The sequence below is a fragment of the Mauremys reevesii genome, linkage group 2 (genome assembly GCF_016161935.1).
Source record: "Mauremys reevesii isolate NIE-2019 linkage group 2, ASM1616193v1, whole genome shotgun sequence".
NCBI lineage: Eukaryota > Metazoa > Chordata > Testudines > Geoemydidae > Mauremys > Mauremys reevesii.
The window spans coordinates 205,874,408-205,888,977 of record NC_052624.1 but is presented as its reverse complement, the minus strand read 5'-3'; the positions used below and the strand labels follow the sequence as shown (position 1 = coordinate 205,888,977).

The window sequence follows — 14,570 nt, the reverse complement described above, 5'->3', positions numbered from 1 at the left end:
TGGACTGTCAGGTGCTTATTGTGTTAATGTATATGAATATAAATTCATTTATCTGGCTAAGTTGTTCTGAGTGTTAGTCTTAGCAACTTTGGATTGACACATCCAATTCTTTTGCTGCTTGCATTGTTTGTTGCTCACAACTTACTGACACAAGGAAGCAATAGAAGTACCATAGCTTTACGTGGGCACGGTTTGGTTGGGGAAAAAAAATTGCTAGCTCAGCAAAGTCCTGATCCTTTGAGATGCTTAGCACCTCCTCTGAAGTACACTACCCTCAACATTCAATAAAGCCAGAAAGTATTTTGTACCTTGGAGAACTGGGCCGCAAATACTGAGCTGACATTTCTGGAATTTCAAGCTTTTCCACTATGTCTGATAATGTCCCTGTTAGAGTTTCCTGGTGTTTCGAAGGGCCTTCCAAGGAAGGAAAAGGAATCTAGGAGTTTAATGACAGCAACACCCATGACCAGCTGATGTAGGGTAAGAGTTTTATTCCTGATTGTCAGTACAAAACATTTAGCCTAAGTATTTCATATGCCCTTGTGACGATGCGGTTCTAGCAGGACCCAGCTGAGAGTGCCAATTCAGGACCAATTGCTCAAACAGGGCAGTTACAGCCCAAGGCTGGGGTTTTTCCACCTCTAAGGCAAACCAAACCAGCCAGACAAAAATGACTTCGGTTTCACCCCACTGGCTAACCACAAGTCACACAAGCAATTTCCTTAGACACTCCAGTCTCCCAGTATCACCACCAGTGCCACTCGTCCTGGGGATGAACGGTTATGAAAACCAACACCCCAATAAAAGAAAAAGGTTCTCTCGATCCCAAAAAATCAAGCCCCAGACCTAGGTCAATATACACATCAGATCTTACCCACAAATCACTCTGTTGCCAATCCTTTAGAATCTAAAATCTAAAGGTTTATTCATAAAGGGAAAAAGGTAGAGATGAGAGCTAGAATTGATTAAATGGAATCAATTACATACAGTACTGGCAAAGTTCTTAGTTCAGGCTTGTAGCAGTGATGGAATAAACTGCAGGTTCAAATCAAGTCTCTGGAGTACATCCCCCACTGGGATGGGTCAGTCAGTCCTTTGTGCAGAGCTTCAGTTTGTAGCAAAGTCCCTCCAGAGGTAAGAAGCAGGATTGAAGACAAGATGGAGATGAGGCATCAGCCTTATATAGGCTTTTCCAGGTGTAAGAACCTCTTTGTCCCTACTGTGGAAAATTACAGCAAAATGGAGTCTGGAGTCACATGGGCCAGTCCCTGCATACTTTGCTGAATCACAAGGCGTGTCTGCCTTCTCTCCATGGGTCAATTGTGTAGCTGATGGTCCTTAATGGGCCATCAAGCAGGCTAGGCAGGGCTAACACCAACTTGTCTGCGGTGTCACCCAGAAGCAGAGCACAATACAAAATACAGACAGTACAGAGCCAATACTTATAACTTCAACTACAAAATGATACACAGACATACAGACAGCATAATCATAACCAGCAACCCATAACCTGGTCTTAGACACCTTATATGACCCCCTTTACCTAAGATTGGGTGCCACTACAGGACCTTGGTTGCAACCCATGATCTATATGGTCCCAATTTATATCAATAACGTCACAGCCCTCTAAAGAAAGAGGCACTAATTTTTAAAGTTAAAGGGTGAATACCACTTATCACCAGATACCAGCATCTGTTGAACAGCTAGGTTACATGCAGTAAATACAACACATTGGCTTCATTACTTGGTATGCTTTTGTAGGTGATATGCTAGATAGAGCAAGTCCATAGTACAGTTCTGAAGTATTTTTTTATATAATGGCAACTGTGTCGTTAGTGTAGGTTAATGAAGAGGGGTAGATAGTAGCAGTTGGCTGTATGTACATACTGTTAGTTTGAATGATGTTTAAAGATGCTCACCAGTGATGTCTGGAATTACAAGAAGTATTGAAAACATGAACCTAACAGACAGCTTCCCAGTGTGTCATTTTCATCTATCTTTAATTTCCATTCCTTTCACTGTTTTCATGTTATCAGAAAGGTGCTGATTGCAGATGAGACAATTCTTAGTCCCTGTGTAAAGCAGTCTATTTCAGGGAATCACTGTAAGCACATGAACATATACAGTATCATGTGTGACTGGGTGGCTCAGGGCAGGGATTTTGGTAGTGACCAGGTGGTAAGTATTTCGTTATCTGTCCATCGATAATATTGATTTAGTGGAAAAGCAAAAGCAAAATCTCCAAAATATGATGGACTACATATTCAAAATTTTTCATTCCTCTGGTATGTAAAACGCAACAGTCAAGCTCATGCATCTATTTTCCAACTTCAGTACAAAAAAGGGCACAAAATACACAATATTGAGTGTATGTCTCTCATTTCAACACATTTCAGAAATGGATGGAAGGTGCTCAAAAGCAGGTAGGTGGTTAGGCATGCAAATGAAATATGCACAACTTTGTGAACAACTTTCATTGCATTCAGAAATTCTAATAGACTAAAACCCTCAAATAAACAAGAACAAGAGGCTATTTGGGGCTCTTTCCACATATTTATGGACACAGTCACCAACCACGCTGGGAATATTTCCTTAGTCCTGAGGAGAGGAGAAAAGTCAACGCTGGCTTCTGCCTGACTGTCCCTTTCTGACAAAACGGTCACTTCAAATGAAAGTTCTAATCCCAGGGCCGCCCAGAGGATTCCGGGGGCCCGGGGTCTTCGGCGGCGGGAGGCCCTTCCGTTCCGGGACCTGCCGCCGAAGTGCCCCGAAGACCCGCGGCGGGGCCCCCCTCCGCCGAATTACCACCGAAGCGGGATCCGCCGCCGAAGCGCAGCCCGGTCTTCGGCGGTAATTCGGCGGAGGGAGGCCCCGCCGCGGGTCTTCGGGGCACTTTGGCGGCGGTTCCCGGAACGGAAGGGCCCCCCGCCGCCGAATTACCGCTGAAAACCGGGCTGAACTTCGGCGGCGGGTCCCGCTCCGTCTTCGGCGGTAATTCGCCAGCGGGGGGTCCTTCCGCCCCGGAGTGGAAGGACCCCCCCGCCGGCGAAGACCGGGAGCGGCAGAAGCTCCTGCGCGGCCGCACAAGAGTTTGCCGGGCACCCTGGAGCGAGTGAGGGACCCCGCTCCAGGGGCCCCGAAAAACTCTGGTAGGGGCCCCCGTGGGCCTCGGGACCTGGGGCAAATTGCCCCTCTTGCCCCCCCCCCGGGCAGCCCTGTCTAATCCTAGCATGAACAGCAACACAAAGTTTCATTCAACATGGCTTTAATTATCATATAGAAACATTTTATAATATGATTAATAGATTCATAGATTCTAGGGCTGGAAGGGACCTCGAGAGGTCATCGAATCCAGTCCCCTGCCCTCATGGCAGGACCAAATACTGTCTAGACTATCCCTGATAGACATTTATCTAACCCACTCTTAAATATCTCCAGAGATGGAGATTCCACAACCTCTCTAGGCAGTTTATTCCAGTGTTTAACCACTCTGACAGTTAGGAACCTTTTCCTAATGTCCAACCTAAACCTCCCTTGCTGCAGTTTAAGCCCATTGCTTCTTGTTCTATCCTTAGAGGCTAAGATGAACAAGTTTTCTCCCTCCTCCTTATGACACCCTTTTAGATACCTGAAAACTGCTATCATGTCCCCTCTCAGTCTTCTCTTTTCCAAACTAAACAAACCCAATTCTTTCAGCCTTCCTTCATAAGTAATGTTCTCTAGAAATTTAATCATTCCTGTTGCTCTTCTCTGTACCCTTTCCAATTTCTCCACATCTTTGTTGAAATGCAGTGCCCAGAACTGGACACAATACTCCAGGTGAGGCATAACCAGCGCAGAGTAGAGCAGAAGAGTGACTTCTCGTGTCTTGCTCACAACACACCTGTTAATGCATCCCAGAATCATGTTTGCTTTTTTTGCAACAGCATCACACTGTTGACACATATTTAGCTTATGGTCCACTATAACCCCTAGATATCTTTCTGCCGTATTCCTTCCTAGACAGTCTCTTCCCATTCTGTCTGTGTGAAACTGATTGTTCCTTCCTAAGTGGAGCACTTTGCATTTGTCTTCATCCTGTTTATCTCAGACCATTTCTGACCCTAGCCTCCAAAGCAATTGCAATCCCTCTCAATTTGGTAACATCTGTAAACTTAATATGATAAATATGACCAGATCATTGAACTGGAAGGAACTTGCCAGACCTTCCAGGCTTTGTTATTAATGGCAGCCCACATAATTTTACTAAATTTGCAAACACATACATAGAAGAATGCCCTCTTGATTTATGCTGTTTGTGGGGACTGAAACTCTCCACCACTGGCCTTTTTCAGACCTAGAAAACAGTCAACTCAAACTTTTAGAGCTTATATGCTTTTCCCCCTGAAGGCTTAAGGTTTGTGTGCATGTAGTACACATTGCCAGACTGATGCCAGGCATTTTTTTGCATGTTATTATAGTTTTGAACAATTAACTGGATTCATCAAGGGATAAAGAGTAGATTTCTGGGCTGGAGGGGGTGGTCTGTGCAGTGTTTAATGAATAAATGCTCTTTCTGCAACTGAATAAATGCTCTTTCTGCACCTAGCAGAAAATGCCAAAGGAGGAGTTTTAACTAATGCTTACAGTGATAATCTCGGAACTATGTTATTTATAGTAAAAATGTGTACAGTATCAGTATATCCAAAGGAGTGCCACAGGGATATGTCCTGGGTCTGGTGCCAGTCCACATTTTCACTAATGATTTGGATAACTGGGTGGAGATTACACTTATAAAATTTGTGGATGACAGCAAGGTGGAAAGGGTTGCAGTCATTTTGGAGGACAGGATTAGAATTCAAAATGACCTTGACAACTTGGAGAACTGGTGGTCTGAAATCAAGATGAAATTCAATAAAGGCAAATGCAAATTACTACACTCAGGGAGGAAAAAAAATCAAGTGCACAAACTATAAAATGGGGAATAACTAGCTAGGTAGTAATACTGCAGAAAATGACCCTGGGCTTAGAGTGAATCACAAATTGAATATGTTCCAATAATGTGATGCAGCTGCAAAAAAAGACTAATATTCTGGAGTGTATTAATAGGAGTGTCTTATGTAAGACACAGAAGGTCATTTTCCCACTCTACTTGGCACTGGTGGGGCCTCAGCTGGAGTACCGTGTCCAGTTTTGGGCACCACACTTGAGGAAAAGATGTGGACAAACTGGAGAGAGTCTAGAGAAAAGCAACAAAAATGACGAAAGGTTTAGAAAACTTGCCCTATGAGGAAAGGTTGGAAAAAATACTGGTCACGGTTAGAATTGAAAAAAGAAGACCGAGGGGGGGACCTGATAACAACCTTCAACTATGTTAAGGGCTGTTATAAAGAGGATGATCAGTTGTTCTCCTTGTCCACTGAAAAATCAGACAAGAAATAATAGGCTTAATCTGCAACGAGGGAGATTTCGGTTAGATATTAGGGAAAGCTTTCTAACAATAAGGATAGTTAAGTACTGCAATAGACTTCCAAGGGAGTTGTGGAATTTCCATGGTTGGTAGTTCTGAAGAACAGGTGGACGGTCAGGGATGGTCTAGGTATACTTGGTCCTGCTTCAGTGAAGGGGGCTGGAGTAGATGACCTCCCTTCCAGCTCTACATTTCTATGATTATTAAATGTAAAATTTTGTCTCTCTCAGAGTTCTGGTTTTCCATTGTAAGTTATTGGTAGTTTTCATTTCAAGTTTTCATTTGTAATAACTTCTATTGAAGGTGGAAAAATAGTAAACAGCATTTTTCTCTATTTATGTATAAAATATAAATCAATATTTAAGAATTAGTCATTGAATGGATCCAGTCCAATTGTTCCTTGGCCACTCATCACAAAAAACACTCTTTTTAAATGTAAGATATATATGTTTTAAAAAAACAATGTTTAAGTTGCAGGTGCCATATTTCTGTATGATGTGGTCAGTTAGTGGCTCTCAATTTTGGAACAGACGCTGACATGTAAATTCTACCTAAGGCCTAATTTAGATACTTAGGTGCACCGATGTAGTACCTATCCATGTCATTATTGTAAAATGAGTGAGATCCTGTATTAGTGCATCAATGAGTAGGAGGGGCTTGATTTGCATAATGTGCCCATATGGAAGAGGCCATACAGGGACCTTCCACTGTGTGAACCAGTAGCTGTTATGCAGTGACATCCAGAGTGCTATTGACAAGGTTAAAAAGAAGTTTATAAAGCCAAAGAATAGAATTCTCTTACTAGCCCCCATCAGCTGTGCCTATTGTGGAGTCACAGGTCTATTGCTTACCAACTAAGAAAAAAGATTTTTCATACCATGTTGTTCATCTGTTGAAAGACCAGTGCTCAAATATATCCTGCTAAAATGTGGGTGTCTGAAGCACTGCAAACCCTGTGCACTGCATGACAGCACTACACGAGAGTTAAACTGGGACATGAATACTTCAGACACTGAGCTTTTTCTCTCTTATGCACACATCACTGCTGCACATGCACAACTGCCAGAAAGGAACATGCTCTAGTCGCATTAATCATGACCCATTCCTTGTTTGCATGCCCTGCATGTGCCCCAAACACTGACAAAGGAGTTTTAGTCCTTTTACAGTAACAACAAACGATCCCAGTATGCAAGTCACACTTCAGATGGTCATGCTGCTTGCAACTACATCACTATTCCACCCTTTGTATGGCTGACAAATTGGTCCCTACAGGTGTCACATAGTATGCTTTTAGAAGTTCTATTGCTTGGGTGAGATGTTGAAATGAGGTCCCTTCTTGCCCATCTCTGGTGTGCTGTCTAGGTGGAAGTTCAAGATCCCTAAGGACTTTTCAGAAAGAGGTTATACTTACCCTTTGTGACATTATGCCCCATATTTCATAAAATATGCTTCAATATGAATATGGCATAACTAAGATGTATTTTATGCAAGATGGGTCATGTGAGATTATTGGAAAGGTTATGATTTACTGAATATAATTATCTTATTTATATACATATCTCAATTTTGTATCTAAAGTTAGGACTATGAACTATGTAACAATTACAACTGTGTTTGCACCTGGGGAACACCTACTAGACAGAATGCAATCAGCCTGGAATGGGCCATTACAGAGAAAAATCGGACTTTGAAGATGATAATCTCCCTGCTTCCTGAGAAGTTTCCTGGGATGCTGCTTTGACACTGCAGGGTCAGATAATCATGTCACCTGGTACTGGACACCATCTTGGACTTATAATGTTTTTCCATTAAGAGGTGGTGGGGGTCAAACTGGGAAACAAAGGATTCCTGCCATATGTAAATCTTATTTAAGGCTGGGGAGTAATCTTGGTTTGTTCTTCTCTGAATCCCCACCCGAGATGACTGCCTGAGACATCTAAAGGTACGTCTACACTACGAAATTAGGTTGAATTTATAGAAGTCGTTTTTTTAGAAATCGTTTTTATACAGTGGATTGTGTGTGTCCCCACACAAAATGCTCTAAGTGCATTAAGTCGGCGGTGTGTGTCCACAATACCAAGGCTAGCGTCAACTTCTGGAGCGTTGCACTGTGGGTAGCTGTGAGTAGCTATCCCACAGTTCCCGCAGTCTCCGCTGCCCATTGGGATTCTGGGCTGAGATCCAGTGCAAAAACAGTGTCTCAGGTGGTTCTGGGTACATGTCGTCAGGCCCCCCTCCCTCCCTCCCTCCATGAAAGCAATGGCAGATAATCATTTCACACCTTTTTTCCTGGGTTACCTGAGCAGACGCCATACCATGGCAAGCATGGAGCCCGCTCAACTCACCATCACCGTACGTCTCCTGGGTGCTAGCAGACGTGGGACTGCATTGCTACACAGCAGCAGCTCATTGCCTTTTGGCAGCAAACGGTGCATTATGATTGGTAGCCATCGTCGTCATATTCCTGGGTGCTCTTTTAGTCGACCTTGGTAAGATAGGTCAGGGGTGCCTGGGCAGACATGGGAGTGATTCAGCCTGGTCATTCCCATCTTCTGCCGAGCACCCAGGAGATGATGATGGCTAGCAGTCCTACTGCACCGTCTTCTGGAGAGCATCCAGGAGATGACGATGGCTAGCAATAGTAATGCAGCATCTTCTGCCAAGTACCCAGGAGATGACGATGGCTTGCGGTCGTACTGCACCATCTACTGCCAGCCTAAGATGTAAAAAATAGATGGATCAAAACAAGAAATTAACCCGATTTGTTTTATGAAATCAACGGCCTGCTAAACCCAGGGTTTTGAGTTCAATCCTTGAGGGGGCCATTCTGTGTGACAGTTGTTTTTGTTTCTTCTTGATGCAAAGCCACCCCTTTTGTTGATTTTAATTCCCTGTAAGCCAAGTCATCAGTCGCCTCTCCCTCCATCAGAACAACGGCAGACAATTGTTTCGCGCAAAATCAGGAGAGGAGGCGATAGCAGCACGGTGATGAGAGGGACATGGTCATAGACTTCTCACAAAGTACGGGCCGGGCAATGTGCCTCAGCAATGTGCATATCATGCCGATGAGCTCTGCGAACACGCTGGCCAAACAGGAAATGGAATTCAAAAGTTCGCAGGCCTTTCCCTGTCCACTTGGCCAGTGCATCTGAGTTTAGAGCGCTGTCCAGAGCAGTCACAATAGAACACTCTGGGATAGCTCCCGGAGGCCAATACCGTTGAATTGCATCCACACTATCCCAGATTCGACCCAGCAAGGCCGATTTCAGCGCTAATTCCCTCATCGGAGGTGGAGTAAAGAAATTGATTTAAAGAGCCCTTTAAGTCGAAAAAAAGGGCTTCGTTATGTGGACGGGTCCAGGGTTAAATCGAGGTAACACTGCTAAATTCGACCTAAAGTCATAGTGTAGACCGGGCCTAAGAAACAAAGACAAAAGGGAAATGCTGTGTGTGTGGGGGAGAGTACTGAACCCGGGCTGGGAATGGTGTCTGGCCTGTGAAGGATATACCTGGAGTTTTAAGCTGTAAGCAAGAGCTGTCTGGTCACAAAGAAATTCTGCAATCTGCTTAAAACAACATTTAGGATGAGAAATTACTATTTATAGCCAGTTTCTTTAGTACACCTCTACCCTGATATAACGCTGTCCTCAGGAGCCAAAAAATTGTACCACGTCATAGGTGAAACCGTATTATATCGAACTTGCTTTGATCCACCAAAATTCGCAGCCCCTCCACCCCAGACTGCTGTTTTACTGCGTTATATCCGAATTAGTGTTATATTGGCTCGCATTATATTGGGGAAGAGGTGTATATTGAACGTAGTTTGCGTTTGTTTTAATTGCTCAGTAATCTGCTTTGTTCTGTTTGCTATCTCTTATAATCACTTAAAATCTACCTTTTGTAGTTAATAAACTTGTTTTTTGTTTATTCCAAAACGATTTGTGTAATTCATAACGGGGTGGGGGGGAGGAAGCTGTGCATATCTTCCTCCACATTGAGGGAGGGGGCGTATTTCATGAGTTTACGCTGTACAGATTTCTGTGCAGCACAAGACAATATAATTTTGGGATTACACTCCAGAGAGCAATTCCCTAGCTGAAAGTCTTCCCATGCAGCACTGATTTCAGTACCAGTGTCATTCTTCAGCTGGGTGTGTCCCTATCTGTGTGTGTGTATGCAGCAGGACAGAGTGAGGGGGCCCAGGCTGGTGGAACGGGTGGGCTCAGTGGAACCCCAGTACATTAGGTGGCACCCCAGAGGCAGGGGGGGAAACCAGTCAGACCCTTCTTGCAACTTTTCAGATGCAGATGGCAGGACTGTTAATTCAACACAAGGAGATAGGACTTACATTGTCCGCCTCCTTATTCCATAATGTTAGCTCCATCTTTGGGCTTCTGTTATCAGCATGATTTCATATTTTTCATGTCATCATTCATTCCAACTTCTTCTGTTTCCAAAAACTTTGCCATAGGTTCCATAACAAAGAATGATAAGTCCAGCATCCTTGTTTTGAATTACCCAACAGCATGGAATAAACTGTATGATGTATAACTTTGTATTGGATTTTGTACATGCAATCTCAGCATTATATATTTTGTAATTTATCAAACGCTATAAATTAAAATTCTCTTCCCCACACCTGTCACCCTGAAGTCGTATGAACTCTGAACACAAACACAGGAATTGCCATATATACTGGGTCACACCTGGGGTACAGCTAGTCCAGAATCCTAACGCTGATAGTGGCCAGCAACAGATGTGGTGAGGAAGGTGTAATAACCCTGCAGTAGGCAGATGTGGGATATTCTCCCTACTTGGGCCTCTTCCTGGTGTGTAATAGTTAGACATTGGTTTAATCCCTGAGGCATGAGGTTTAATATCCCTTCCAAAATGTTAATTCTGTGTTCAACTGAAATCAACACTTTTATTTGTGGTGTAAGATTTGCCAGTATGATCTCAGTGTTAGACATGTTTGTTTGACTAAACGTTGTTAACTTTATAAATTAAAAAAAAACAACAAAAAAAAAAACCTAAAAAGAAAAACAGTTTATACTATAACTCCTCATGTGAGTTATTTTTCCCATATGTTAAACAAGCCTTTGGCAAGTAAACTCAAAACCTGTGGAATTAGCTTACAGTGGAGTTCAGAGATGCTGAATTACTTTTTTGTAAATCAAAATTAAAGAAGCTAATTTAAAATGACATCATCATCTTAAAAAAATTACATCTCTAGCTGAAAATTTTCACCTGTTCTTGTTAAAAGTGACACCTAATATTATAACTCAGAGAGAGTTGTCTCTTTTGTGTGTGTGTGTGTGTGTGTACACACTCATTTTTACTGCTGCTCTTGGTATAATCAGTTTCCTGTGTTTACCTAAGTCTTTCATACAGCAACAAAGGAAAGGAAAATTGGTTAAAAAAAATTAGGGAAATGTAGTTGTAAAACCACTAAAAAGTGCAAGGGAAATTAAGAGCAGGTGAAGTACCTGATAATTTTAATAACCCACTATTTAAAAGTTACTAGATTTAAGATTATCCCCTTAAACAGCCTGTAAAGGTCCATACATAGGAATAAAATTCACTTCTGCAGAGGGTTCTATATAAATTCCTTTGTGCCACTTAAGTGTCCCTTTAAGGACATATAAGAGCTTGCCTGGGTTCGCTGCATGAGGCTGAACTGGAACATAAGTACACATTATATTGCATATTAATTTATTTTTTATTCATTCTCCCATTTCTTTGTTCCAATTCTTGCGTTTTTGTTCACAGTTTATAAGAAAATAAACAGGACCACTGACTGTAGAAGTTATCTTTTATAAGAAATTACTAACTAGAGCAGGGATGCACATGAATAAAAAGTTGGCTGCTTTTGGAAAGGCATTTTCTGTGCCCCCCACAGTCAGAGGAGCTGGCTCTCCTCTGCCCCTCCCCTTCCCCAGAGGAGCTGACTTAGGGTTGCCAACCCTCCAGGATTGTCCTGGAGTCTCCAGGAATTAAAGATTTATCTTTAATTTAATATTATGCCATGTGCTGAAACCTCCAGGGATCCATCCAACCAAAACTGGCAACCCCAAGCTGGCTCTCCACCCTTCCTCCCCCTGCAGCCAGTGGTGCTCACTCTCCCTGTGCCCAGTCCGGAGGAGTTCTGTGCCCACACTGATTGGGGCGGGGGGCTTGCCCCTGCTTGCCCCCCCCCCCATACACACACATGCCCCTGAACTAGAGAGGTTGTCAGATGTGTGCCTTTGAAAGGATGGCCTTCAAACTTCATTCATTCACTCTGTTCCTAAAGGAAAAGATGGAAATTCCTGAAATTCTGACAGGATAGGGTTAATGTTGCTGGTAGTTTTCTAGAGGAAAACAATGGAGGGAGCAGTACCTTGATATATGGATTAGATGACTTCAAAGTAGCTACACACTATGACTGACAGAAGCAGCAATGGTGACAAAGTAGGTTTCTTATGTGCACTCTCACCACAAGAGTCAAAAGCAATGGAAAGCTGAGTCAGCAGATAGGTCACTCTTGGCAGTTTTCTTGCATAACTGCAGCATCCATTGAAAGGAAGTAAACACCTCAACCAACACTCAGTTGGAAAAGGACTTTTCCTCAGCCTCCCTACAGCAACTTGTTCTTTGCTTAAAAACAAAGGAGAAAAATATACACTATTTTTTTAGCATCTTGAAGTAGGCCAGCGTATGCCCTGGTTGTTATTTAACATGTTTGTGGCTTAATATAGTTAGCTAATGTTTTGCCAGTTGAAAAGACTGGTAACACCATAAATTTTTTAAAATTAGCTTACAGGAGAGGGTGGGAGGGAAAGACTCAGAGAGGAGAAGTGGTTTGTGTCTATGTCGGCAGGGAGGGGCAGTGTTTAGTCTGTTTTTGAAAGGCTTTTCCCCAAAACACAAGGTTTTCCCCAAGATGTCTTCCTCCTCCACTGAACATCAATGAAATTGGGTGCAGAGAGTAACAAGGTTTATTAGTCTCTCTTCCCCTCATCCATTTGTAACTTTACAGATCTGTTCTGTTTGCAGAATGAACTAATGGCAACAATAACCAAAACCCAATGTCACTAATAATAATAATCTCTTTTGCTGAACTCTTGAGAAGCAGTTTGGTCAAAACTTTGCTTGCCAAACATTGACCAACAACTGTTCCCAGCTGCCAGCAATTACTCACTATAAGCCTTTAAATACACTAAGCTTCTACCAGTGTTTTTCATGAAATCAACAGTGTTCTGGCTCTCTTTCACTTTTCAAAACATTTTATGTTCCAGAAAAGACAAACAAACCCCACCTCCCAAAAAGGTGGAGTCAATGGCACTTGAAATCAACAGCAGTTCTACTAGTTCTGAAGCAACATCTGCCTCACTCAGAAAAACGAAGAACTAATATCACAGCTATGTACTATTCACAGTATTTTAGAGTAAAATAATAGCTCTTATATTAAGGACTCATGGAGGATCAAAGCTATAGTGTCCCTTATGTAAGTCAGTAGCAGTAGGATTTCATTGATTTTCATTGCATATGCACTCTCAACATTAACGTAACACATAAATAACAGAAAGCCTTAGTACTTGTACTCTGCTTTTCCTCTTCAAAGACCTTCATAAATAATACCTAATCCTCATGACACCCTGAAAGGTAAGAAAATGCCTATTATCCCCAATTTTACAGATGGAGAAACGGAGGCACAGACTTGACCAAAGAGGGAATAAATATCACAGCCAGGATTTCCTGGACTTCCTGATTCCCAGTCGGGTGCTTAATCTACTGGTCTATACCTGTGCACCTATGGTAAGTTATAGTGTCCAGGGCTATGGCAAGGGGTTGGGGCCCTGGAGGGAGTCAAGGGTGCAGGCTCCAGGCAGCGCTTACCTCAAGCAGCTCCCAGAAGCAGCAGCATGTCCCCCATCCAGCTCCTTCGCAGAGGCATGGCCAGGCGGCTCTACACACTGCCCCGTCTGCAGGTGCCACCCCTACAGCGCCCATTGGCTGCAGTTCTGTGCCAATGGAAGCTGCGGGGGCAATGCTTGGGGCAGGGGCAGCGCACAGAGCCCCTTGGCTGCCCCTACACTTAGGAGCCAGAGGGGGGACATGCCGGCTGCTTCCCAGGAAACCACTTGCTCTTGCACCCCCTGGTTTGTAGAACCTATGGCTACCAGTAAAGGTTTTTGTAAGACCTGTTTGACTTCATGTGAGTAATAAGAAAGAGCAAAGTGAGAGATTTGTTGCTACTTACCAAATCTCTTGTAACCGAAGGACTGCACCTCCTCCTCTTCTGCAAAGTCGTCTACAGAAAGACAGATGCACAGATTTAGTACCAAGATTAGATATGAAGGCACAAAAGTTTGAGAGTATACAACAACAGGTATTGTATTTGAATGGTGAATTGGTTTTATCAATATTACTGCTTGCTGATGTATGAAAATATCTCAAACTTTCCTCTTTCCACTATTAATCTTCCACCCCAATCTTTGGCTACCGCGTGATATTTCGATCCTTTTTTCTCTCTGAGTCACCAGCAGAAATCCAATTGATAAGTTATCATCATCTGATGGCTGTTCAGGGACTTTTATTAAATTGATTGCTAGTCTTAGTACAGATTTTAGCAGACAAATAATCCCTCATCACAAGTGGCACTTAGTGCATCTTTGTTGGCAGTCTCAGCAAGGCAAAGGAATAAGTAGGCACAGAGACTGAACCACCTTTTAACCCGTACATGGGAGTCTCCTCCAGGTCAGGGCAGAGGCACATTAGCAAGGTCTTTTGGGCTAGCTTTCACTACTGCTTGCCTGTGCTGTGCTTTTCCTGTGAATAAAGAGAAGGCTTCAGTTGCTACGGCTGTCAATCCATCACCTTTCATGAACACTAAATTCACTTGAAGAGATAAACCTCATTCAGACACGGGCAACAGAACTGACAAGCTGGTCAAGTTCAAAAAGGTAGCAGAAATAAGAGTATTTAGTCATTTTCATCTTGACTTGGGCACAGGGAGTAAAAGGTTGGTATTTAGACCTTTAGCTTGCCATTAATTTCATCTCTCCCCTCACTTCCTCCTGCCAGTAACAGCACAAAGGAAAGGATTATGACCAACACAAACAAGCAACATCACTACTTT

At 43.0% G+C, this 14,570-nt stretch overlaps 1 protein-coding gene across 1 annotated transcript in view; it reads right to left on the bottom strand.

Moving 5' to 3' along the window:
* The window catches only part of COLEC12 (collectin subfamily member 12), a 142,387-nt gene that overhangs the window by 115,147 nt on the left and 12,670 nt on the right, over positions 1 to 14,570 (bottom strand). The window contains exon 2 of the mRNA XM_039527330.1: positions 13,692 to 13,742. Coding sequence (XP_039383264.1) covers positions 13,692 to 13,742 — 51 coding nt within the window. The remainder of the gene's footprint in view (positions 1 to 13,691; positions 13,743 to 14,570) is intronic.